The sequence below is a fragment of the Manis javanica genome, chromosome 14 (assembly GCF_040802235.1).
Source record: "Manis javanica isolate MJ-LG chromosome 14, MJ_LKY, whole genome shotgun sequence".
NCBI classification, from domain to species: Eukaryota; Metazoa; Chordata; class Mammalia; order Pholidota; family Manidae; genus Manis; species Manis javanica.
Window position 1 is genome coordinate 56954666 of NC_133169.1, and position 25821 is coordinate 56980486.

Sequence of the window (25821 nt, forward strand, 5' to 3'; positions counted from 1 at the left end):
AGAACTGACATGTTTCAGAGGCATCACTACCCAGGGGGCAGTCTCTCAGGACTCCACCCTCATGGGGCAAGCCTGCCAGTCCATAGATCCTCTGTGTGGTTTGCCAGGAGGGCTGGAGCCTAGTCAGGTCCATCCTGGACCCAACCTCTGATAGTCCTGAACCCTGCCTCCACCCCATTCAAGGCTTCAGAATCACAGCCTATACAGGTCTCACCCAGAACTAGGGCACCAGGCTGCGTGGCTGATCTTCATGTGGCTTCTTGGAAAGTTCTGGATCACAGTGGAAGGGACACGTGCCGATTTCCTTTCTTAGTGTCTTTCCTCCTCAGGTTCTTTTGGCTTTGGGACACTCCCTGGTGAGGGCAGGCTGAAGAAAAAGATTTGTGAGTGCCGTGCTATGTGGAGTGTCAGGAAAGGCTAGACAGACCCGGCCTGTGGGCGGCTGTGGCTGGGAGGGGAGCTGCGAGGGGATGGGCCCCCAGCGGGCAGCTGGTGGGTGGCATCCTGGTGGCCAGGCCCCTTCCATTTCCTCCTTTGGCTCCTCCATGCCCCCCGGTGAGTGACTTTCACTGAAAATGAAACAACTGTGGCTACAGCCCAGCAGAAAATGACAACCCATGGCACTCAGGCTGGGGAAGGGAAGGCCGGGGCACAAAAGACAAACACAAGTAATGTCCGAGTCGCACCCTTTATTCTTCCTTAATGGGATTTTACAGCTCGTCTGAGTTTCCGCAGAGTTCTTTGAGGAGGCCCAGAATTTACGTGAACTCTGTGTTCTCTGTCCTTCCCCCAGATGGGAACAGGCAGAGACACACATGCACACACACGGGGAAGGCGGGAAGCATGCTGGACTTGGTTCAGATGTCTGTTTCCTCTCTGGCTTTGCCGCGTTGCACATTTGTGTCTAATTATTAGTCTCAAGAGAAATGGTTGGGACGGTTACTGAAGAGCATGGATGAGACACAACCATCGAGGAAGAGGATGGGCAGGTGCAGTGAACCACCAGAATCCTTTACCTGCCCCTCCTCGTTCCTTTCTCTGCTTCATTCTTGATCTTTCAAAAAGAAAGAAGCCAAGAAAGAGTAGGAGGTGAGCAGGGCCGCTGGTAACCCGTGCAGCCCTTGCACCAGTAGCAGAAACCACCCTCTCTGCCAGGCAGATGCTGCATGGCCTGTGGACAGACGCAGAGCCTGGACTGCAGCTCCTGCTTGCCTCTTGCCCTCTTTGCTGGAGTTCCCTACACTCTCCCAACGTGACTGGCATCAGGGTTAAAGGGCCAAGGGGATGAAATGTCCCCCAAGAACTTTCAGAATCCCAGACGGGCTGTGGTGCTGGTGGAGCTGAGAGTGTGCCAAGGAGGTCCCACCCTGGTGGCCTGGGAAGGGAGGCACCGAGGGTGTTCTTGGCTGCTAGGAGCATCCTGCCCATCACTCCACATGCCATCTAATTGCATTTGGACTTTATTTCTGGGGATGAGGATGCAAATATGGGGTAAAGAGGTATGGTACAGACACCACACCAACGTCCTTCCCAGCACAGAAGCCTAGTGAGCTGCCTGGGACCTGGCTGCTTTTGATGTTTTGCATCATTATGTCTCTCATGAACCAAGATGGCAGGGGCTCTCTCAGCTGGCCACAGCAGGGAATGATCCTGGGAATCTGCCGCTTCCCTAATTCATTGGGAGAGGCAGGGAGGGCAAAAGGTGCGGTCTTCTCATGAATGTGCCGTTCAGTTGAGAAGTGCCACTGGTTAACCTAACAGTTCTGGGACCAAGGCCGGATGGATGTTATTTATCAACTACATTACAGGGCTGCAGCTCACAAGCTACCAAGTTGGACTCTTGGCTCTGGAAATTTAATGTGTGACAGCTGCATGCAGCCAGTGGTATCCAGCATTTTAGAAAGGTCAATTACGAAGTACTTGATGGTAGCACAGCTAATGACAACCCAGAGGGGTGAGCAGGGCGGAGTACATAGAAGGGCTGAGATGTATATTACTGGAATTGATGTGTCGAAGTGAAGCGTGGTGGGGAGGGAATCTATTGTCACAAGCCATAAAGCACATCCGAGTTTTGCAGCAGAGAGCAGTGCAGCTGTTTGCCTCCCCAGGCAGTGCGTGGGGCAGTCTGTGAATGGAGGGCTCTGCAGACAAAGGTGACACCTGCCTCAGCCTGATCTGGCTGTGGACAAAAATCATTACCTGCCTCACTGGCAGTTTGTTTGCACTTTCCGCTCTCTCACTTGGGGAGCATAAGGCAGACGCTGGAGTGATATTCCAAATGTGGGTCATGTTCTCGAAATCCATTTTAATGCACTCCCCGCAGCTGGGCTCCACCTTCTCCAGGCGTGGGCAGGCGGGCTGGCAGCGGGAGCCTGGGCGCCAGCCGAGCCAGGGATTTCCTCAGACACACATCCGCTCCCTGGCTTCAGTGGACACACAAAGGCAGGGTGTAGTCTGGACCCTGTCCCCTGCGATAGATGAGAGGGACACAAAACCCTTAGAAAAAGTCTATTTCAGCCTGTGACAGAATTGGCTCGTGCTTGGGGCAAGGCACTGTGTGGGACTCTTTTTTTTTTTTTTTTTTGAAAATCAGACAAAGGGACCTTAAACTGCTAGGACAGTCTTTTTCATCACATCTACCCATCAAGCTAGAAATTCAATAGAGAAATGGGAATGCTAATTGATATGCAAAACAGGTCCAGGGTTCCTAGAAATGTCTCATGATCCCTCCAATTCATGGTGAATGCAGAGTTAAGACACGCATTAAAGGAGAGGGGAGGGAGAACACCAACCCTTTTGCTTTTCCTTTTCTCTTCTTTTTTAAACCTACTTTGGGAAACTTCACAGGTTTTACGATTAAAAAAAAAACGAGTATCACAATCACTGGGGTTTGTCTTTCACACACTGGATATTTATTATTAGAAAATAGCTTCTATCAGCTGTCAGTACCAAACAAGTTGAAAGGAGCGTGCTTCCCACCATATATATATTTTTTCTCCTTAATGAGATTTAAATAAACAGCTCACTGTAGGGACAGTTGCCACGGCTTTTTTTTCCCTTTAAAAACTGAATAATTAAATGAAGTTTAGTACAAAACATCCTTCAAATATGACATGTTCTGCAGGTGTTAGGCTGTCCCCTAAAGTAAGGGACAGGAGAGAGGGGAAAAAGACCACTGCAGGTATCAAATCATCCCAAAGAATCTACAGCGGAAACCAGGAAGCAAACAGCCTGACCCAGACAAAACCCATCCAAACCAAGAGGGCAGTTTTAACATTGGCTTTTCGCATTTGATTATCATCTAAGTTTAATATATATATATATATATATATATATATATTTGAAATAGTAATAAAAAAGGAAGAATTGAAGTGCATCCTCAGCAGGAAAACCTTCCTCCTATGTTAAAGAGGTGTCTGGAAAATTCCATTCAGTATCTGCTCAATAAACATGTTTGGCAGCTTAGCAATTATCATATGATCGCAGCATCCATGATTTGAAGTAAAACAGCACTGGCTTTCTCCTGACAGAGCTCGTTGGCCTGGGCGATGTGCTTCCGCGGTTCCGGATGTTCTCAGACCCACGGGCTGAAGGGAGGGGTGGCTCAGTGCACGGCCCCAGTGCAGAAACTTCCAAACCCCGAACGGGAAGGCAACTGACCGACGACACGAGTGTCAAACAATTGTCTCCTTTGAGTTCCTCTTGACCGAATGGAGGCCCAGCAGCGACTGTTGGTTAGAAGGTATGTTGACTGACTTTGGAATGAGGAGAATCACCCTCTGATTGGTCCGACGCCATTCGTTGTACAATCGACAGTGGTACCTAAATGACACCTGGGGGTGGGAGAGGAAGAGTAAGGGAAAGTTTCAGGTAAGCAGAGGCTGAGAATCAACCCAAGAAGCAAATGCATCATGTAAAACAGCTCCCGACAGCGACAGTAGGGCCATGGGGCAGGAGCCCCAGGCCAAACCGCTCTAGCCTGCTGCTGAATGTTGGGAGACTGGGCAGTGACCAAGGAGCGCCCGCCCCTGTGTGGACACCGGGGTGGAGGGCTCCTTCATGCCTCCTTACACTGGATAAAACAAGGGTGTGCAGAGGAAGTGAGGTTCCTTCTGAGTCTGGATTTATTTGGAGGATGGTGCTCCTACCCCATGACCCCATAGCATCAGTTGTGCAGGTTGGCTGAGGGCAGCTGGGCAGAGTGGGTACAGTGCCAGCCGTTGTCCAGCTATGGGGCCTGGGCAGGGCGCCTCGCTGGTCCTTAGCTTCCTCTCTGTTCAGTGAGAGGGATGCTAGGGCTTCGTGTACCTTCCTACAAGCTGGACACTGTACTTCAAGCTGACTGCAATAGGAAGGGGACCCTTTGAACTGTGCCATGCTGTACTTACAGGCCCTGATGGCTGATCCCCAGGTGCCTGCAGCCTCAGCATTCTGTGGCTGGCAGTGGGTCAGCCTTGGCATGGGCACCAAGCCCAAGTTCTTCTTCAGCCTCAGGCTGGGTAGGTTCCACTTCCACGTGCACCCACAGTGCCTGGCACCTGCCTCTGCATGGCAGGAGGTGCCCTGTACCGCAGTGTATGTGTTTCTCTGTCCTCCTGCACTAGAAGTGTCTTGAGAATTAGCTGGTGGTGTGCTCACCTTTGCACACTCAGCACCACTCACATGCCTGGCAGTTAGGAAGTTGCTCAGTAGAGTTTGCTGAGCAAATGGATGACTGAAAAAATACCCTGTGTTTTCTGATTGCAACACAGCTTCAGACTTACGCCTCCCGTAAGTAATACACAACAGTAGGAACAGTAAACTGGCAGTCAATTGTGACGTAACTTTGCAGAGAAGTGCTTGCTTCTCATGTTAATATACTGGAATGAGACACTTAACATCTGTGGTTTGTTTTGGAGAAGGCTGGCACAAAGCAGTGATAGACTGCTTAGGAAATTCAAAAGACTCTGTACTTCAGAAGATGTACAAACTGCCTTTACAAATGGGGGAGGTTCCAGTTTAAGTACAGCCGCATGACTAGGTAGGTGCTGGGAAGGAAGGTGCCCATTAGTTTAGGGTGACAAATTACAGAGGTATAGACTGTTTAATCTGGGGTGGTGGGTTGGGTTGACCCCAGGCCCGGGTCCATGGTGGGCAGGAAGCAGGCTGATCTGATGGTTTGAGCTCAGTATTTCTGCAAGTATAGGGGAGCACAGGCCCTTGATCAGAAAGGCCTTGGTAGTCTTCATGGCAGGCTCCTGACATGCAGAGCTGCTAAGCTCAAATTTCTGAAGCTAGAAAGCAGATGCCACGGGCTGAGTGCCACAGAGCTTTGGGTATGAAAATATAACCTTTTAAACTCGCACAGATGTGCTTTTCTCCAAAAGGCCCTGAACATGCCAAAGTGGATCAGGGTGTTGTTTTTGAAGCTTGATTCCCTTATACCTGTTGTGTGCTGCTGCTGCTTGGTGCTGCGCATGCATTTAAGAGAGGCAGGTGGGAAAGCCTGCAGCTCAGGGCCAAGAGCAGGGATGAGGCAGAACGCAGACAAGTATGAGGAAGAGCTTTGGCAGTATGAGAAGTCTGGAATCTGAAAATATTATAGCAGAGCTGCATTTCAAATCTAGAGTGGCTTCATCCATGATGGTAAGAACACTGTGTGCTCGGCACTGGTGAGCGGAGCGGCAGCTGTGCATGCAAGCAGGCAGAGCCTTCCATGGCACAGGGAGCTGGCTGCAGCCCTGGAGCCAGGCACGTGGGCTCAAATCCCCACCATGCACCTAGCGGTTCTGTGACTGCAAAGCTTGTGTGCCGTTCCCAAGCTTTAGTCACCTCGTTTGCAACATGTGAAGACTGGTATCTGAGATAATGCATAAACAAGTACTTCACACAGCGCCTCATATGTGTTAGTGTTCTTGGCCTGTTATTTTTGATATGTTAAATATGAAAAAGAAGAACAATTTTGTGATGCTCCTTAGCTACAAGGGAGACAGAGGGAAAAAAAGAAAAAAACGCCGGGCTATTTCCTGTGCCCTCAGTGTGGCTGTGGGAAGCAGGCTGCATCACCTGGGAGCTTGTCAGAATATCAGAATTTGGGGCTCCACCCAGACCTAAGGAATCAGAGCATGCTTTTAACAAGGTCTCCAGGTGACTGGCACGTACTTCCCAGGCTGAGATGCGCCACTTCCAGGAACACAGGGAGGCAATGACTTAGCAGGTCTCCCGGTTCCTTGGCTAGGAAGCACAAAAATCAGCCTACTTGTTCAGATAAACAAATGAGATCTTATTCTGCATTCATCTGTCTTAATTGCTGTTAACCACCACAGTCTGCAGGCAAATTCAATCAGTAAGAAGAAAGCAGCATATGAAGATGACTTTTTATCAGGACAAGTAAAGGAAGCTGGGTACAATGCAGAGGGGATGTGCATTGGCACCTGCCCTGGGTTAGGGCCACCCCGTCTCCAGGAACTCCAAGACACTTCCTGCCATGGCACCGAATAGGAACATAGGTTTGATGCAGAGGAGAGGCAGTGAGAAAAAACTAACATAAACCAAAAAGAAGCGACGGTAATGGTAATATTGGGAACCTTGTTCAGATATTTCTTGAATTTCTGAGGTTTTAAGGAGAGAGCAGGAAGGGAGTAGGAGGGTCACTATTCTAAAAATACCTCGTCTTATGGAGCTGGTTTCTTGAAGCCTATTCATTTCCTCACCCAAAGGATATTTATTAATCTCCTCTCCTGGGCAAGGTCTGTCTGGCTGTGGGCATGTGGATGGCAGAGAGGGCCAGAGTATATTCACATCCACCTTTCCCTGCTGGGAAGGTGGCAGGCTGTGGGTGAAGTTTTGCTGGTGAGTCATGGCAGGCTTTGGGAAACCTTCTCATCAGGTGTTTCTATCCTGCCCTTTCTGAAGGTTATGGTGTGACTGAGGCATGTTGAAGGGGCCAGGGCTTGGAAAGCTGCCTTTGCAGAAGAGGGCCCAGCTCACTGCTCTGGGATCGCACTCTGGAAGGCTGCGTGCAGTGGAGGGACTGACAGGCACCCGCGGGTCACCTGGCCGTTCCGGGCAGCCCCAGCCATCTGCGGTGTGTGTAGCCAGCCCGCAGTGTCCTCTCCTATTGGAAGTCCCCTCTTTATAATGAGGACTGCGATGATTAACTCTGGGACTGGGAGTCCGCCAGGGGGACAGAGCATGTGTTCACTTGGAGCTGAGATTTCAACAGTTCAGGCGTAGCGTTTGCTGAGTGGTGGTAGGAAGGCAAGGGCTTCCTGGGGTCCCTGCACCTGCTCCTCGGTTCACCCACGTCCGGACTGGGGCCCATACAAGTCCCTCCACGGACAACTTCCTCACGCTTACCCAGACTTACTTCTCGTCTAGCTCCCTGGATGTCTGCGCGTGGGCTGCCGTGCACAGGGATGACTGTGGGGCGGCCCTGCCAGAGCTCCCAGAGAGGAGGTGCTGCCCCCTTGGCCTGCTGGGTCCCAGAGGCTGATGTCCGCACACAGCAGCTTCCAGGAACCCCAGACCCGCCGTCAGGGCTGGAGGGCCAGCAGGGGCCTTCCAGGAAGCTCCTGTGAGGAGCAGGGAGGGTGGACAACACCGTGTTTGTTTATCTAAGACATTTTCACAGCATATTCTCCTCAGGCTTGACAGCTCATTTACAATGGGTTTCTGCCACGGGGCAGTTTCCAAGGGCTGCAGCTTCTGAGTTAGGGCTCCTGCTGGGGACACCGGGCAGGGCATTTAGCTGGGAAGGCATTGGTCTGGATTCACCAAGGTATTGTGGGGTTCACAGCACATTTGACTGCGTGGGAGAAATGCCTTCCTTTCTCTCCAGCTGCTTTACATCTTGTGGGGGGCTGGGGGGCAGCCTGGGTCAGGGAGCAGAGAAGCCAGAGGAATGAAGCACCCCTCTCTCCCTGCCCCCTACCTTGCCTGTGCTCGGTGCGGATAGATGATGCGCATGTTTCCCCACCTGGTCCTTTGAAGAGCCCTTTGGCCCAGAGGTGATCAATCCTTGCCCCCATTTCTGAGTAAGGGTAAGGCTTATCAGAGCGGTCAGGTACGTGTTTGATGTTACACAGCCATTGGGAATACTGAATCTTGGGTCTAGACGGGCCTTTGGAGTCTAGATGCGCGGCAGCTCGGACCTCGGAACAGCACGCCCCTTATTTACAGAGGCTCAGGGCACGTCCCTCCTCCTGAGACTCAACTGTGTCCTCCACCTACTGTCTGAACCTTCGCGCCAGAGGGGAGGCACAGACCTGGAAGAGCCACTGGATGGAGAGGGGGAAGGGAGCAGGGTGGGGTGGTCCCCCTGGTAGCAGTGGCAGCTGGTGGGAGGGTTTGCGAGACAGAGCAAGGGAGAAGTGTGAGTGCTAGAAGCTTCCGTGAGCTGACACTGCTGTGGGACACAGGAATGGCACCCTTTAGACAGGAAATACATATCGAATAACAACGGAACGTGCTCAGATTAGAAATGAGCCGGCAAGGGAGAGTAATGCCTAGAAGCAGGGGCCTGGTTTCTGAAGCTAGAGGACAGTGTGACGTCCTTCCCTGCAGGCCCCCAAGGGAAGCGTAAAGAGAGATCTAATGCTGCCCTTTGTGGGTGCTGCCAACTGGTGCCCGAGCAGTCAGCTTACTTCATGAGTTAAAAGAATACAAAAGCAGAGATGTTTAAGCACTCTTTCATATACAGTGGGGACACTTGTTGGGAAGTGGTTTTCCCTTGCTGGCAGCTTCTCAGTGAGATGAATTAGTGTTTTTATGGGCAGCAGAGTCAGTACCCAATAGGCAGAATAATCGTCAGGCAAAGTGCAGCTCCACGTCCAACAAAGACTTTAGGCTGTGTCAGGAGATAAGAAGAAAACAGCCAGCAGGAGGATTCAGGATCTGTGCAGGTGGTGACAGCAACAGGGGCCAAGTGCCTCATTCATAACCTACTACCGTGCCCGCAAACGGGAGGAATGTAAAGAAGAGGAAGGAACGCCGGGCCTCGCCACAGAAGGAGTCAGACGGGAGAAATGTCCAGGGGTATGTCTTGGACTGATGGACTCTGAGAAGCTGGGGCTTTTTCTTTAGTTCATCTACTCTTCCCTGCAGCACACATATTTTACACACATACACATATACACAGTATTAAACCCAATCACGCTTCCGCCCGTATCAGAAGGTCTGTCTTCCACAGGGTGGGTAAGGCGGACATGCTAGAAAGAAGGCAGTGGGGCCGCCGCGTCCAGCGGGCCTGAACTGCCGGGCCATGGGCCATACTTACTAGTGTCCAAAAGAGGTAAATAGTGAAGAGTGCGACAGTGAGTGCAATCAGTCCAACGGCTTCGAGCCGACTACTAAAGTGCAGGTGGTCCACGGCGCCCCGCAGGCACAGCCAGCCCGAGATGGTGGCCAGTGGGGTTATGAACAAGAAGCACACCATGTCTCCAAACAGAGTCCGCTTCTCATGCTGGGGGCCTGGGTTTCTGAGCCACTGCCAGGGAGAGGGAGAGACAGAAGCAAGGACAAGGTTAAATGCTGTGTGGGGTGGAGACACACTGCTCTGAAGTTGTCTTTGTCTTCAGAATCTGAAAAAAAGGCACCTGTGACCTGTTCTGAGATCACAATGAAACATTAAGGGCTCATTCCCATGCCCCTGCCCACTGCATAATAGTGATTATGATAATAATATAATATGACATTAGTGATTATGAAAATAGTAATAATAAAAGTATCCTTGCTGTAGATGGCTTGCTGCTTTTCAAAATAGTTCAGTGGTTATTGTTATAAATCACAATGACCCTGCGTGGAAGGTACAGAGAATGCCATTTTTGGAAGGATGAGGGGCAAGAAATGCTATCACATGGCAAAAGCCTTCCAGTGTCTTGACTGTGGGAACGTGTGCAGGAAAGGTTAGCTCAGCAGGCCTGGGTTGCTCTATTCCCCAGAAAGACCTGTTTTCAGGATTGGGTCCTGAGGCCTTGGGCCACACAGGCACTGGTGTAATTAGATAGTGTAAGCCAACAGTGTGATTCATGCTTTTTGCCCTTGGGGACTGGAGTCCGAGTAGCTGAGGCCAGTTATGCAGGCACTGCACGCTTGTGTGACTGACCCCAATAAACACCCTGGGCACCAAGGTCTGAGTGAGCTCCCTGGTCGATAACACTTTGCACATGTTGTCACAAACTGTTGCTGGAAAAATTAAGCACATTGATGTGACATTACTGCAAGGGGACAGCTGGGAGCTCATGGCTGGTTTCTCCTGGACTTGGCCTCATGCAACTTTTCGCTCTGCTGATTTTAATTCATAATCTTTTGTTGTAATAAACCATTACTTTGAATATAAAAGCTTTTCTGAGTGCTGTGAGTCCTGCTTGTTAGTCATTGAAACTGAGGGTGGTCTTGGGGATGCCCTCACACACAAGATCCACCTGACTCCATGAACCAGGAATGCCCCTCCCTCATGTTTTAAGACCCTGACCCTCCTTCTTAGGACTGTCCCTGACACCCTGACATCTTAATTGTGCTACCTACCACCTTGACTGAGCCAACCCCATAAAGGATAGGGAAAACTTTGTGCTTATGGAAAGACTAGAGATGAGAATTCCTATAGTACTGGAAACAGGATCATTGTCCTCCCACTTGGGGACTTGCTTACTGCCTGCTGAAATGTTTTCCATAATTCATTCTAGGAAAAGTTGCACTTACATACTGGTGTTAGTGCACATGGTGATGAGGCCCGGTGGCTTTTATTCTGATTAGCATTGAAACATTTCTGCACATCATCTGACTTTCATCTCAGTATCCCATGTAGCAGTGACAGAGGCCAAGGACTCCAGAGAAGGAATGGGGTCTAACACGGATGACAGGAAAGGGGTGGGGAAAGATACAGGCCTACTCTGTCTTCCCTCGTGTCCTACAAACAAGCAGAGGCCAAGCAGTGCTGTGGGCTGGCCCCCAAACAGGAGTGCGATGGGCTGCTGAGCAGGCACATATGTGGCCAGGGGAGCAAGTCCCACAAAACCAGTGGAGGAGGGAAGGGAGTAGGCAGGGCAGGAGAGGGAAGGGAAGGCCATGTTCCAGGGCAGAAGGAAGAGAGAGAAGAGCTGTGAAAAGGGCAAGCAGGCTGAGGAAAGAGCAGCATAAGGGTCAGCAAAAGCCACTGCGAGTGAGCGGAGGAGATGAGGGAAAAGGCCTAGAAGAAAGTCATCTGGAGTTGTCCTTCCTCGGATGTTTCCTGACGTAACTATTAAATGGCCTGGAATGCCCAACATGCCACTTTGCAGTGACAACCCACCTTAAAAATGGGCTGAAGTGCTGAAAGAAGTCAACCTCAGCTCAGAAATATTAAAACATAAATAACAGGGAGTTGGCTTGTCTGTGAATATAAATACAGCATTATAAAAATTTAATATAAGTACCACATGATCAAGTACAAACGATATTAACCCTGCCATATGTTGCCGTGTTGCTTCAAAGAAATTCAAAGAGCTCTTATTAATTAACATTTCTTGCCTAAATACTGCTACGAAGTGGAGAGTAGAAGTTGGGTGTTATCATCCTAATTTTACAGCACTCAGCAGGTTAAATAGCTGCCCAGGTGGTTCAGAGGCCCAACTGAGAGGAGGATCAGGATCTCTCCACTGTTGTTCAGACATCCTGTCAGTAAAATGTTTGAAAATTAAAATTCCAAGACATTCAGAAATCCAGATTGTTAAGTGGTGGTGCCCAAATTGTAGTAACCTGACTCCCCTGGCAGTTTTCATTTTCCCTGGAAGCAGATCTGGAAGCCTGGACTACTTTTCCCAGTACCTCCACTTGTTGGCATGTAGTAGGTTCTCAACAAATACGTGACAGGTGTGTACAGACAAACTGACTCATTGGTTGAGACCTCGTCCAGTCTCTTCTGCTTGGGGATTCTGGATATACTTTATTAAAACTGATTTGGTACTTTACTTACCTATGAGGACTTTGATGTCACCCAGTGAAATGATGCAGGTATGGAAGGGAGTAATTGGGAATCACTACTTATCTCCGCCTGATGTAAAATAAATGCAAAGGCGAACTGGAAATTACTATTGCTCATTCTCAGTTTCCTGGTTTCTAATTGTTCTTTGGTCTCTTATATTCCTGAAATATTTCCAGGCCATTTTATATGTCCACCCAGTACCTGGATTCTGTGCCTTATTAACACTACATATATATATTTTTGGCTCGGCTTACTCTTTGTATTGTTTGTGGCTGGGTCATATTTATGCTATGAAGTTCTTAAACAGGTACTGTTATATTAAAATATGTGACTTCTTAAGAACCCCATGTCTATTTATTCCTTACACAAATGCATGACTAAGACTGGTGAAGTATCTGTTGTCGAGAAAAAATTGCTGTGCCCTGCCTCTGCCAAAATATCCAATAGGTTGACACAGGAAAGTTTTTAACAGAGAAAATTTATATAAGCAGAGTTTATAGCAGAGAAAATTTCATTATACCTCAAATTCACAGCAATAGGAGGTAATCTGAATAAATTATGGAATTTACCTAAAATAGAATACCATAGGCTAATGTCATATGATAATGTACATTTTATATTCGCTGACATATTTATTGTTGACCAGGAAAAGAATTCTACTGGACAGAAGGTATAGCATGATCCTGTATATGTAATGATGTATTTATATACACACAGACTTTGCACATCTACATAGATGTAGTACATTTGTACATTTACATAGTCAAAGCTCAGAAGGCTACCCAGCAAGATAGTGGCTATTCTTGGTGGTGGAATCATGAGTGGTCTTCAGTATTTTTCTTTTTGTATGTATTTTCTTTTCCTAAAATGAACATGGATTACCTGTGTAAACATATATGTGTAAGTTGTGTACAAAACATGTAGAGAGACATAGAGAGAGACATAGATACAGCGTGAGAGACAGAAAGTGATGAGGGAGTCTGGGGAGGGAGGCGTCTAGCTGGTGCACAGCAACCTACAGAGTGGAAAAGCTGTTACTCAGCGATGGCTGGGGCTCTCGCAGGAAGGAATACGTACTCATCATGGCTCCCCTTGTGAGATACCAGTTAGTTTTTCCTGCTATTTGTGGACAGCCAGCTTTTGCAGCTAAAATATCATTCTTGAAGAATCTTTAGTTTAACCTTAGTCTTCAGCCTATTCTTGGTGGCTAGCTGTATTTTAAAAGCTGAGGTTAGTGACCGAGACTACTAATTTGTATGGTACCTTTTACAGGACAGGCCAACCGATGTGGCTGCCCCGGGAATCTGTGGGCAGCCCAGGGCAGCCCGCTTGCCCTTTATTCTCTGGTTCCATCAAAACCACCAGGCAGGCTGAGACGGTGCCATGGAAAGCCCTGGCAGCGAGCTGCCTGTTTCTCTGTGGTGATCTCATTCCATCACTAACTTGTTCCACAGCAATGAGACTGACCTACTCTTGGAAAGAGGTACAAACCCAACCATCCAACCAACAAACGGGATGGAAAGCCGCACGGTGATCAGCGGCACGGTGCCTGTGCAGCGAGGGGATCACCGCAGCATTCTGCCGCATCCTCCTCTGGCTGCAAACGTCCATCCCAGGCGAGCCAGGTCCTTCCTTTCAGGGTGGGTTAACAGCGGGCTTGGAGCTAATCACGGTGTCAGTTTGTTAAATCCCTTAGTGGGGGCATGGGTAGGCCCGAAGCAGGTGCAGTGCCGCGGAACCCTGGATTCTGCACCCCAGGCTCCGAGTTAATGGCTTAAATCCTCAAGGTAGAGAGGACACCGTGCAGGTCAGTTTGTCCTAGAACCAGATCACTCTCGGGCAGCTAACAGCTGTGATCCATCACAACCTTCCCCGTGAATCTCCTTAATAAGAAACCATCACAGGAATGAAAGAAACTGATGGGAAGGGTAACAACTGATAGAACCATAACACGTTTATGGGGAGAAAAAAAGGAAAAGACGGGCACAGCCTCACGGTGTTCACTCACTTGGGTCCATCCGCCTGAGAGTCTCCGTTAGCGTGACATGGGGCCGGGTTTCACCCTTTCTTGGGCGGCTCTTACTTTCGAAGCCCAACACATCCTGAGTTTTCTTGCCTTGTGTGCGGAGCCCTTGGCAGGGGCAGGGCCATGATCAGAACATACATGACGGGTCTCTCGCATGATTTAAAACTGACGTGAAACCTCAAAATCATGCATTTCAGTTAACTGGAAACACAGCAGAGTACAAAACAAACGAACTCCTACCAGTGCTTTAAATCCCTAAACTCCACGGTCTGTCGGTGAATTTCCAGGGCAGCTGAAGTCTCACGGAAGGAAATCCTGACTCCAGGGAGCTGAGGTGAAAGAGACGCCCCTCGAAGGACAACTGTAGGTCTGCTCATGACCCGGCAGTACCCGTCTCCAGCCTTGGCCCCTCTGCAAAGGTCCACACGGGCATTTTCAACAACCACTCGATGTCTCCATGTGGGTGACTAACAGGCAACTCAAACTAAATCTGTGTAAAACGGAACTCTTGATCTAGCACTTAGCTCACTGCTGCTCTTTACGCCAAGGCTCCTCCTCACAGTACCTGACACCCCCAGCCCTGTTGCTCAGGCGTCCTGCCTCCTTTCTGTGTCTCACCCCACACACCTCGTCCTCCAGCAAGTCCTCTGACCCCACCGTCACCACACATCCGGAATCTGTGCTTTCTCTTCATTTGTGCTGCTGCCATGCCTGGGCCACCACCGTCTCCTGCTGGGCAGGGAGGGGTTTCTGGGCTTCACTTTGGCCGCCCTACAGTCAGGCTCCAAAACAGTCAGTGACCTTGTACGTGCAGAAATCAGATCACGTTGCTCCTCTGCTTAAGATTCTCTGGTGGTGACAATGTAGTGCGAACTCTTTACCCGGGACCACAGGAAGACCTGCCCTCACCCCTGCCTGCCTCACCACATCTCCTCCTCCCTCTCCCCCTCCACTGTCAGCCTTCACCTGTGGATGCTCCCATGTGGGGAGCAGGCTTTGCCCATATTCTTGCACGGATGGCTTCTTAGCACTTAGGTCTCAGCTCAAATGGTGCCTTCTCATTGAAAACACTACCTGTTCCTGTGAACATTACCTGGCTGTATTTTCTACAGAGCACATGACATTCTCTGAAATGATGCAATTTATTTATGTCTGTTCAGTCGTTTATTTTTTGCTCCCCACTTCAATGAGTGCTGCATGATGGAGGGATTTCATTTTTGTTTGTCCTCACATACCGTGATCCAAGAACAGTGCTGGAACTTAGTGGCTGCTTCGTGAAACTGAATGAAGAAACATCTGAGATGCCAGTAGCACTGACCAGAAATGGTCTTACGATATTAGTTATACAGTTAAATTGATTGGTGTGGAGAAACTCTGTTGATGGGTAAACATCAAGTCCTGAGGTTCACTACTTTTAGTCTTCTAGACTCAGTGTCCTATATATCCCTCTACACATTGGGAATAGAAAACAACTAGAGAGGGCCCTTCCCCATTCCCCTCAGAGCTGCACCTTCTTCACCAACATCTACACATTGTTTTGTTGCCACAAGGTGAAAAACTTGTAGCTTCTGTTCAGGTTTTTTTCCTAAGATGTAAATAACTAGGTAATGCCATCAGTTTTCCATAGGCCATGAAATAGAATGAGAAAGCCAGTAAATTATTCAAGGTCCTTTTTACTGTTTTAGTCACAATCACTATCTTTTTTCCAGATGAAAACCACCTCAACATGTATGAAAAGACAATACCAAATGTCCATTTAAAAATTATACAACTCCAGTTCCACCAAAAATATGTACTGAGTCCCTATAATGTGCCAGCTATTTCTACTGAATTTAATAACACCAAGTGGTGTTATTAATCCTATTTTGAATTAGGATATCAAGCCTTGGTGAGGCTGTTACTTGCCCAAAGTTAAATGGTGGAGGAACCAGGATTTGACATCTCCAGCCTACTGCTCTCTCAACTATTTCCTTCAGCTTGCTTTTGCACTATGTATCTAAAATCTTGAACCTAATTTTTTCGGCTCCCACAATGGCTAAAGTTGAAGTAGAGCTGTGCAGGGGATACAACATGGGCTTGGGAGCAGGAGATGGGCCGTACTCGAGCTGCCCCGACTTTTGCTTCCTCCACATGCTGTGTAACCTTCATCAAGTTCTTTCAACTCTCTGGGGGAGTAAGGAATGGCACGCCTGCTCAAAGAAGTGAGGAAGGTGCAGCTCTGAGGAGAATGGGGAAGGGTCCTCTCTAGTAGTCTTCCATTCCCATTTTTGTTCAAAACACCAGGTTCAAGTAAAGAGTGTATGTACCATCTTTCAGCCCAGTCTTCCTCTGAGCTCCATGCTTGTTTATGGGCAGCTTACTGGGTATCCCTCTATTCACGTGATAAACATCCGACCCCTTGTAAGACTCACAGTGGAACACTGGATTCTTCTCCCCTGGATGGATTTTTCCGCACCTGTGTAGGCTGACACCAACACCGGTGACTTGCAAACAACCTCAATACCACCTCTTCTCTCCTCCATCCCCTGCCCCTACATTCACTCTAACAGCAGGTCCCAGCCATTCTTCTGGAACACATCTTGAACCAGTTATACCTCTTTCCAGTGCCATTCCTCTTTTCCAAGTCGCCCTCATCTTTCCCCTGAACCATGTGATAGCCTCCTCGCTCTTCTATCCCTGTTATCCTAGAGTCCCGTTTCTATGAAGCAGCAAGATCACACCACTTCTCTAGCTTAAAATGCCTCAGTGGCTCCCCAAGGTGCTGAGGCTAATGCACCACGGTCCACAAGGCCTGCACGATGCAGCCTAGGTGTTTGTACCATGGGCTCCACACACCCCAAGGGGTCCAACTATAGGGTTCACAGTGTCTGTAATTTTTGGATGGGGATTTTCGCAACCCCTAATTGAAAATTCAGCATCTCACTGAGTTCTGCAGAAAATCTTAGTGGCATGAGCAGTCCTGTGGCTTTGTCACCAAGAGCAATCACAGATCTTTCAAATCACATTACAACTGTTGCGGTTATCTTGACACACTGCTACTTCATAGTTATTAGATCTGCCACAAAATGTGTTAAAGAAGGACTTATATCTCACAACTGTCTTGAATATTTTGATAGCTGGGTTATAATGTAATTGGCTTTTGTTTCATTCCTATGTATTTTATCTTACGTAATTAAAAACATGAATCTGAGAAGGGGTCCCCAGGCTCCAACAGATGGCCAAGGGATCCACAACAGGAAAGGTTAAGCACCTGGAATATAGGCCCTTCGATCTCTCAAAATGTTCCTTTGCAGTGAGTTTTCCTGTTTGGAAAACCCCAGGCTGGTTCCTGCTGTGAGCTGAGCGGGGGCTGCTCCCTCTGGCGGGCCTCTCCTTCCGTGCAGGCTCCTGCTGGTGGTCACATCTCCACTCCATGGCGCCTCTTCAGAGGCCTTCACAACCCTCTGCGCATTGTCTCACCGGCCATTCTTTACCACAACTTGTTTCTTCCTTTATAACTGTGATCACTATCAGAAATAACCTTTTTATTTGTTTACTTGTTCCTTCCATGTCCTTCTCCCCGAGCAGGTAAACTCTATATTAGGACTCAACATTCTCTGGCCTGTTCACAGTCATATCCCCGTTTCCTAAAGTATTCAATTTGTGCTTGATAAGTATCAGCTGAAAAAATATATAAATCCTTCCAAGTCCGAGGCTCATTTTGAGCAGAGATCACATGAGTTTAATGAAAATACATGCATACATATATAAGACCACTCACCCTGACTGTTCTGGTCAAACACAGGACATTAATTTTTGCCATAAACCCTGCCTAGCAGGGGCTCTGGCATACACAACTGTGATCTGGCTGAAGCATTTCATATTAAAGGACACCCTGGATATTTATAATGCTCCCTGAAGGACTTAGGCCACTAAGCCAATTAATGGGCTATAATACTCCATAAATATCATATTTGTGGCTGGGATGTTATAATTTGGCTCCAGCATTACTTAAACAAATGCTGCACACACTTACCAATGGTTTGAAATTTTCCAAAGATAAGATTATCAGCATAGCAGGATTAGATGGCAAAATAATTTTATATATTCATTTGCAACTTCAGATGGAAGTAAGATGGAAGTAAAATACAAAACATTTTGCCCTAATTATTTTAGATCGTCATTGTATGGAGAACAAGACAACAGACATTTCCAGAATAAACCTGATAAATAAAACCGACAGTGTTAGGAGGAGGAAGAAATGATTAATTATGGGAGACAATGGATTCATGTTGTGTAGTCTGTTACCAGGCACACACAGTGGCTCCCAGTCCTCTGAGCCTGGTTCATTCGGCTCTATGGGCCCCTGGCCTTCCAACCATTTAACCTACTGGCACCCAACCCTCTCTGCTGGCCTGCTGCTGGAGCCCAGGTTTCTGAAGGCTTGAATAGCTATTTGGAGCAGAAGGACAGGGTTGCAGAGTAAAAGGAGCCAGGACGGTGGACCAAGTGAGCCCCAGTGGGAACACTGGACAAAAGATGAGAGTATGATAAATAACACAAATAAGGATAATAACTCCCTGTTTTGATAACTGGAGATGTTTAAAGGAACAGGGAGGGAGAAATCAAATTCAAAACCAGGTCCTCAAAACGGGACCACATTAAAAAATCTGTGTGCCTCAGATGCAGTGGGAGTGTGAGTATGAACACCGTCCAAGCAGAGTGTGGTGGAGGGATTTTTCAATGAAACATGATATGTGCGTGAAATAGGACAGAAGAGGCTTCTCAGCAGGGCCACGCTCTCCCCAAGTGAACAAGAACGGGAACACTTTGGGAAAGGGAAACATTTTTGCTAAATAGAAGAACTATGAGAACAGAGGAATTTTTGATTCAGAGTGTTTACAGCCCAATGTTTTGCTGCCAAAATAGATCCCCCAATATTTAGGAAGGCCTGGCTGACCTTGCTGAGAGGATTCACATCCTAGCAACGAATGGGCTGGAATCTCTCCTGGCTCCATCTGGGGCACTGGTTTAAGTTCATGAGCTGCGGTGCCTCTCTAGTTTTGTTCCAAATGCCCCAACCTCAAATTTCAAAGGGAGGCCACCAGCGTTCAAGTAATCTGGATTGTGCTATGCACTCCCTGCTCACGTTATCTAAGCTGCTGGTGATTGTCAACATTTCAGACACTCCCTTGCTTAGCCTCCTCATGTCCAGATTAAAGAGTCTCCCTCTTTCTGTTCAGGCCAACCCAGCCACCTGTTTCTGTTGCTCCCCTGGGCTTTGGGATCTTCTTCATTAGGAAGGGGCCCAGAGTATCAGTTTACCAGGTAAAGGCATGCCATGGTGTTTTATGAGGGGAGGGCAATGTGTTCCATTTTGCTGGCATAATTTCTGTTGATTGTGTCCTATGTTTATAGACCATTTTGCTACACATCTAAGAGCTCTCTTTGTGAAAACATTCTTCAGGGGTAGGGCAACAGCTCAGATGACATGGGTCATGACATCAGGCACTGGCATTTACAGAAGGGCAGGTAGGGGCCTGGCTTGATAAACATAGGTGCCATCTGTGGGAGAGCTCTACTCCAACTGGGAGACACACCTACATTTTTAGCTTGAGTGATCCTGAGACATGTACCCCCACCGCGTTGCCATGCAGAACCAAGCCAACCATGGGAGAATCTGAGTTAATAACTAGCCCAGTCCTGTGTATGAGCATAACTGAATCACAGCTCTCCCTCAAGGCTAGCAAATCATATTCACTGGTATGGCACCCACAGAATTTTAATTCCATCTCCTCATGGAACAGCAAATTTGTAGTGAAGTGCCAAGAAGTTTACTTTTTCATGCTTTAAACAGTTGAAGATGCTTTTGGAGAATCTACGTGCAGTTTATGCACCTATCTTTCTAGATTGGCGTCTTTGCCCTAGGATGTAGAGCTTCAGAAAACCCGTGACGCCTTTGAGATATTTGAACGCTGGATAACTGCATTTCAGCAGAGAGAGTTCAAGTTTTTATGAGACTCAAACATGTCTGAGAGGAGTAGCACTGTTCTAGAACATTTCCCTCAATGGTCTTAACACACTTCTTGGTCCAGGCCAACTTTCTGAGCTTCGATGAATTTAAGAACATGGGCAGTAGGATTTGATTGCCTTCTGAAAATCCATAATTTCTTCTCAGACCCTGGTTTAAAAAAAAAATCAACCTAGGGTATCAAACATGATCTTTAAAAAATTAATTGTACAGTTGTAGAGAAGCAGGATCATGAAAGCAAATTAAAGAACTTAAAGCAAGAAAGGAACTTTTTACTGAGCTAGGATGGCAAGAATTCAGACAATATAAAACAATCAATATACAAATGATTTCCATAAAAGAAAAGACTAAAATATGAACAGGATTTCATCACATGAACTGCAATAGGGAAAAGGCAAAACGTTAAGAGGGGGAAAATTCATCGCCACCTCTGTGCCAACTTCCTCCTCTCTAAAATGGAGATGTTGTACATACAAACAGAACATTAAAGTGCCTAGAACGAAAGGGCGAACTGTATGGTATGTGAATCATATCTCAACAAAACTGTTTTAAAACATCTCAGACTGGAGATCTCCCTTGGCAAAAATAATTTGAAGTGTCCTGTAGATTTCTCTAAAGAATCCCTTCACCTTGCATGAATTCCACTTGGTAGAATTTCCTTTTGCTTTGCCACATCTTCATCGAATAGGGTTATTTTCAGATATGTCTTACAAATAGCTGAAAGTGTGTATATTCTGATGAATGAATGAATGACTGCAGGGTTCAACATGCAAATCATAGGTTTTAAGCAGATGAGCCAGTACTAAGAAAAATATTAGAGCCATTTTATTCCTTTTATCCCTCAGACCTTTTCTCCCATCATCTACCAGCTTCAATGCAAAGAGCAAGTAGGTAAATTGTTAGGAGGGGCTGCATTATTTTCTAGGATGGGAATATGTTCCCTTCATCTCCCAATTTCTGCTTTTACTGATTCTTCCCAGATATAAGTTCTGACATGCCTATAAATTCTACATTACAATGATCTGGCTGCACTTAACTGCCAACATTTCATCTCTACTAGATTAGCTATTTTCCCTCAGAGCCCTAAAAGACTTTGGGCCTCACCATTTATTCCAACTTTCTGTCTCTGATAGCATTGCTGGAGGTGAAACAGTGAAAAAATAGTGAGCAGAAAATATTGTTTTCTTCTAACTCGATCTTGATCTTCATAAACAGATCTTTACATGCTTTCACAAGTAACACACCTAAGCATTAAACCTGTTTCTCAGTAGCCTAAGTGAAAAACTTGAGATGTATTTTTTCCCCTTTTGTGTTATACAAGCACAGACACACCTTTTCTCTCACATACCCATCCCAGTGTAAATCTGTCCCCCTTACTCTGTAGGAATGGATTGCAAAGAAAAGTTTTAGCCCCAACAATCTCAGATGGTCCCTGTTTCTTCAAGTATGAAGGCCGGCACAACCATGTCTATGAGTGATTAACCTTCACAAAAGTTTGTGAAAGAGGGGAGAGGCGCTTTATAATTTTGAGTTCGCCAGGCTTTCTAATAACACGCCTCCCTTTAGATAAATCCTGGAAGAAATTAGTGACATAACAACTCAGTAAAATGAAGACCAAATGCAAAGAAAGAGTAAGTAAATGAGAAGAAAAAAAAAAGTATGAAAAGTCACTTGGAAACTAAGAATGGCTTTTTTCGCTTCTGATTGGGTTGGGGTGGGTGTACCTAAGAGCATTATTTCTCGACTAGACTAGGATATGTAGAGGCACAGACAAGAAATGCCATTCTACTACCCCAGCACTCAGTCCGGCAGAGCTCGAGTTTTGTTTTTTGTTTTTAAATAGACTTTATTTTTCAGAGCAATTTTAGGTTCACAGCAAAACTGAGTGCAAAGTACAGAGAGTCCCTATGTATTTCCTGCCCCCACACAGCACAGCCTCCCCCATTATCAGCACCTCCATCAGAGTGCTCCTTCTGTGGTAATGGATGAACCCACAGTGACATGTCATTATCAGTGTCAAGAGGAAAGAGGAGTTTTAATCATCTTTTTTTTTTTTTCATTTTTCTCTTCCTAAAGTACATCTATTCCTTTGAAAATTGGCTATTGGTAAAGAAGCCTTTGTTCTGTGTGTGCTTGCTTGTGTGCGTCAATGAGCAAGTGAGAGAAAGTACTTTTGAGCAAGGAAGGAAGAAGGCAGGCATGGTGGGGAGAGCATGGACCAAGGAGCCAGGGAGGCCTGGGTTCCTCTGCCTTCTCCTCCTATTAGCCCCGAGGCTGCAAGCATTTAAGACTTCTGAAGAGTGACTTACCATCTCAGAGTCCCAGCTTCTTTATCTATAAAATGGGATACTATCCACATGGGGATACCTGAGACATTATGAAATAAGATGGTTATAGAAAGTGTATAGATGTAATATTTTCCCTTCGCCTAGAAATGAGTAAATAAGAAGAAAAAAGCTTTAGGGTGTGAACATATTAAGGATAAAAATAGATGGACTCAAAGTGAAATTAATTAATTCCACTGGACCTGAGTCTTCTGTCAAGATCTGTGCGTCTTCTGGAAAACAAAATTCTTAGCACAAATGGGCATAGTCGGGTGTTAGTCTGAATAAACAACCACTGATCTCCCACTGCCTGATTGAAGGTACTTCTCCACTTTGTTCATTCGGGTACAACTGTCTATGAGACAGCATTTAGGCATGTACTGCCCACACTATTTCACACCACTATTTATTTAAAAATGTGTATTCTTTCTTTGGAGTTAAAAGTGTCCATTGTTGACACTTAAAACTGAAGAGGCTAGAGGAGAGCTGGCCAAAGCAGCCCACAGTAGGGAGTTTTATGCCTACCCTCTAACTGCAGTGGAAACCTACACTTATGTCTGTCTGCAGCTCCCCCCGGCACCTTGTACCTGCACAGGGCAGTTCCTGTGAGCTAACTGTGCCTTGTAATTTCAGCAGGACTTAGGAGAGAGATGATTACCAGCTGTAGTCATTCAGGGCCATTTCACTGCTCCTCCAGCTCATTCCCCAAAGCTCTGCTGCCAGCTGCCCACCTCCTCGAGCACCTCCCGAAACTCCCCTATAATAATGTCTCATTGTCTGCCTTTCAAAGGAGTGGACCTCTTGGCGGCGAACACGAGCTGTGCTATTTGTTCTGACATTTGGAGTTAGCACGAAGGGTCTGGAATCTTTCAGGATTATCTGCCTCATTTTGTTTATGTCTTCTTATTCTTGGCCCAGAGGTGCTTCAGGAAAACCTGGATGGATTCTCTCCTGTATTTGAGAATACCTGATAATGAAGTCGTGAACACGACAGGCAATTTCTCTCTGGCCCTGCAAGAGGCTGTGTTTCTTTGAGTGGCATGTGGCTCACAAAATGCTCACATTCGTTAATTCGAGGTGGTGGACACACACCTGTTTGATATATTGTTCTTCATCCTCCTCTGTACTTTTTAAAACATAGAATGAAAATGAAAAACTTGTGTGAAGCAGGTCTTGGTATTTTCCATCTTTGAGTCTCTGCTCTTACAGGTTCTCAGATGGCAAGAGAAAGGGAGCAGCTGCCAGGACTGACAAGGGTCCTCTTGTGAACGTGGGTCCTGATTTATATCTCAGCCCAAGTTCACAGCCCAAGTCAGTACAATTTAAAACAAGAGAATCTGGTTGTGTAATTCTTATGCATGGAACTGGATTTTCCCTCCAAATGAATCCTTTACTGACCATGGATGGGCTGAAAACACAGGCACCGGGCAGTTAGTTCACTTCCATCTGGCATGGCCATGTGAGCACTTCGGCTGCCTTGCTTTTTTAATGAAGTGATCGTTAATGAAGCAAGCTGTGAATTTAATAGATACCTTCAAACAGCTTCTTTGTAACTGAGCTTTAAGTAACAAAGCGTCTGCCAAATTAGCCACCAAAACTAAGGGAAAAGTTCCAGAACAACTGCAGGGCCAAGGATTGCTGGACTTAGGCCATCAGACTGGACTGTCATCTCAACTGCTGGCCCCAGGGATGGGGCCACAGTCCACGTGGGGGCTGGAGGTCCACCAGAAGCCCGGGAAGTGCATGGGCAACACAAAGGCATACTGTGGTGCGTGGTATTTAAACTGTTGTTGTTCTCGCCACTGTCCAGGCTAGTACACTATCTCTTGGTGGCTCACTTCCCTTTTGATTTTGAACCAGCCATTTCAGCTCACTTGTAACATGGGAAAAAGAGGTGGGAGATCATTGAGCCAGGGCTGTACTACCCTGAGAGAAAGATGGTAGTGGAATGCACATAGCATTAGAGAACTCTTTTAAAGGTGGGAGAAACCACCCACTTGGGAATCTGAAATGTAAACATCAGGCGGGCAATGCAAGAAGGTAAGGAGGGCTGGGTGGATTAAGCAGAAGCAAGGCCTTGGGGAACTGGTGTGTGCGCGTCCCACTAAAGGCATTCAGATCCTTAAGAAATGTGTAATTCAATGAAGTGCACCTGTGTGCATGAAGGAGGTAGCCAGTTTGTGAGCTCCGCTTTGTTTTCCTGCTGAGGAAGCTAATGCATAAAGAGGAGAAATGACTTGTTCAAGTTCTCACCGCAGGTTGCGGATGGCCAGGGCAGAAATCCAGGGCTCCCAACTGCCAGCCCAGAGCGGGATGCACTATGGGTTCAGAACAGCAGCAGTAGGTCGTGAAGCTAAGCCCTGCTTGGAAAAGTCTCCAGCACAGATGTCACTCAGCAGGAGGCCCTTCCTTCTGTTTTCTATAAAATACACAATGTTCCTCGACACAGTTCCCTTTCTGGTACTTGACATTCCCTTTGTCCTTCAGGCCAAGGGTCCTTTCCCTGCTTGGTGGTGCCTTAGCCTCGCCTGGAGGGCGAGTTGCCTCCGGTACATGGAGCTGGGAAGGCCAGATAATGAGCCCAGGGAGGGGCAGAGTAGGAGCCTGGGCTCACTGCCCTTGAGCTCAGCTGGCTGCAGCGTCTGCAGTTGGCAGTGCAGGTGAGAGTGGGAAAGGGGAACTCGAGGGCGGGGTTCAGCCACACCCCTCCTTCATTCCATTTTATAGATGCTGGGCTGTGGTATTCTCTCCCATTGTCCCTCCAGAATCTGACATGGAGGAGGAGAGGCCTGAGTGCAGCACCTGGGACTTTGCTGCCTGGCCAAGAGATCTTGACCCTCCATGACCTCTGTACACTTGTTTCTTCATCTACGGGACAGTAAGACTATGGTGAGGTGTTTGTGTGCACAGCGCTTGGATTCCTAAAAATGTGACAAAGCCTAGCTGGCCCTGAATCTTCTATCTGGCCGAATCTGCCCCACCCTCAACTATGCTCCTCTGACTTGGGCCAGCCGCTCTCTCATACCTACTCCTCCAGCTCGGGTGGCCACCCCCAGCCCTGCTCCTCTAACGGCCCCCCTGCCCAGTCCTGAGGCATGTGTTTTCTCCTCACTGGTCAGCGCACACAGGTGTGGATAAAATAAGAGTTCCTGAGGCCAGGATTCTCACCTGCCCGTGGTTGACTAGCTCACTGCACACCTGTGGGCAATACATGGCTGTTGACTCTATGTAAAGAGCTCCTCTCAGTGCTCTGGGCATGGTGGCAGGGCTGCAAGGCTGCAGGAGAGCAGAGCCGAGGACAGAGGCCCAGAGCATGGCTGTGTGGGACAGCTGTGCGGACAGAGGGGCCCAGAGGCAGAGACTGGCTTGCTGCAGACAGACTTGCTCCGAGTGAATGGGATTCTAGTGACTGACCTGCCACCTGGAAATAAAGTTGGGTATAACCCTTTCACCCTAAGAACGTTTTACTGTCAATTTCTTTGGTCACACTGAATCCAGAGTGAACTTGTCAGGGGCTGAA

General features: G+C 47.4%; 1 protein-coding gene across 3 annotated transcripts in view; it reads right to left on the reverse strand.

Annotated features, from left to right (window-relative positions):
* Positions 1–674: 674 nt before the first annotated feature.
* Positions 675–25821, reverse strand: part of MARCHF3 (membrane associated ring-CH-type finger 3) — a 133947-nt gene continuing 108800 nt past the window's right edge. For all 3 annotated transcript variants that reach the window (XM_073222064.1, XM_073222063.1, XM_073222065.1), the window contains 2 exons: positions 9257–9466; positions 675–3833 (listed from right to left, as the gene is read on the reverse strand). In XM_073222064.1, coding sequence (XP_073078165.1) covers positions 3675–3833; positions 9257–9466 — 369 coding nt within the window. In that variant the 3' untranslated portion in view covers positions 675–3674. The remainder of the gene's footprint in view (positions 3834–9256; positions 9467–25821) is intronic.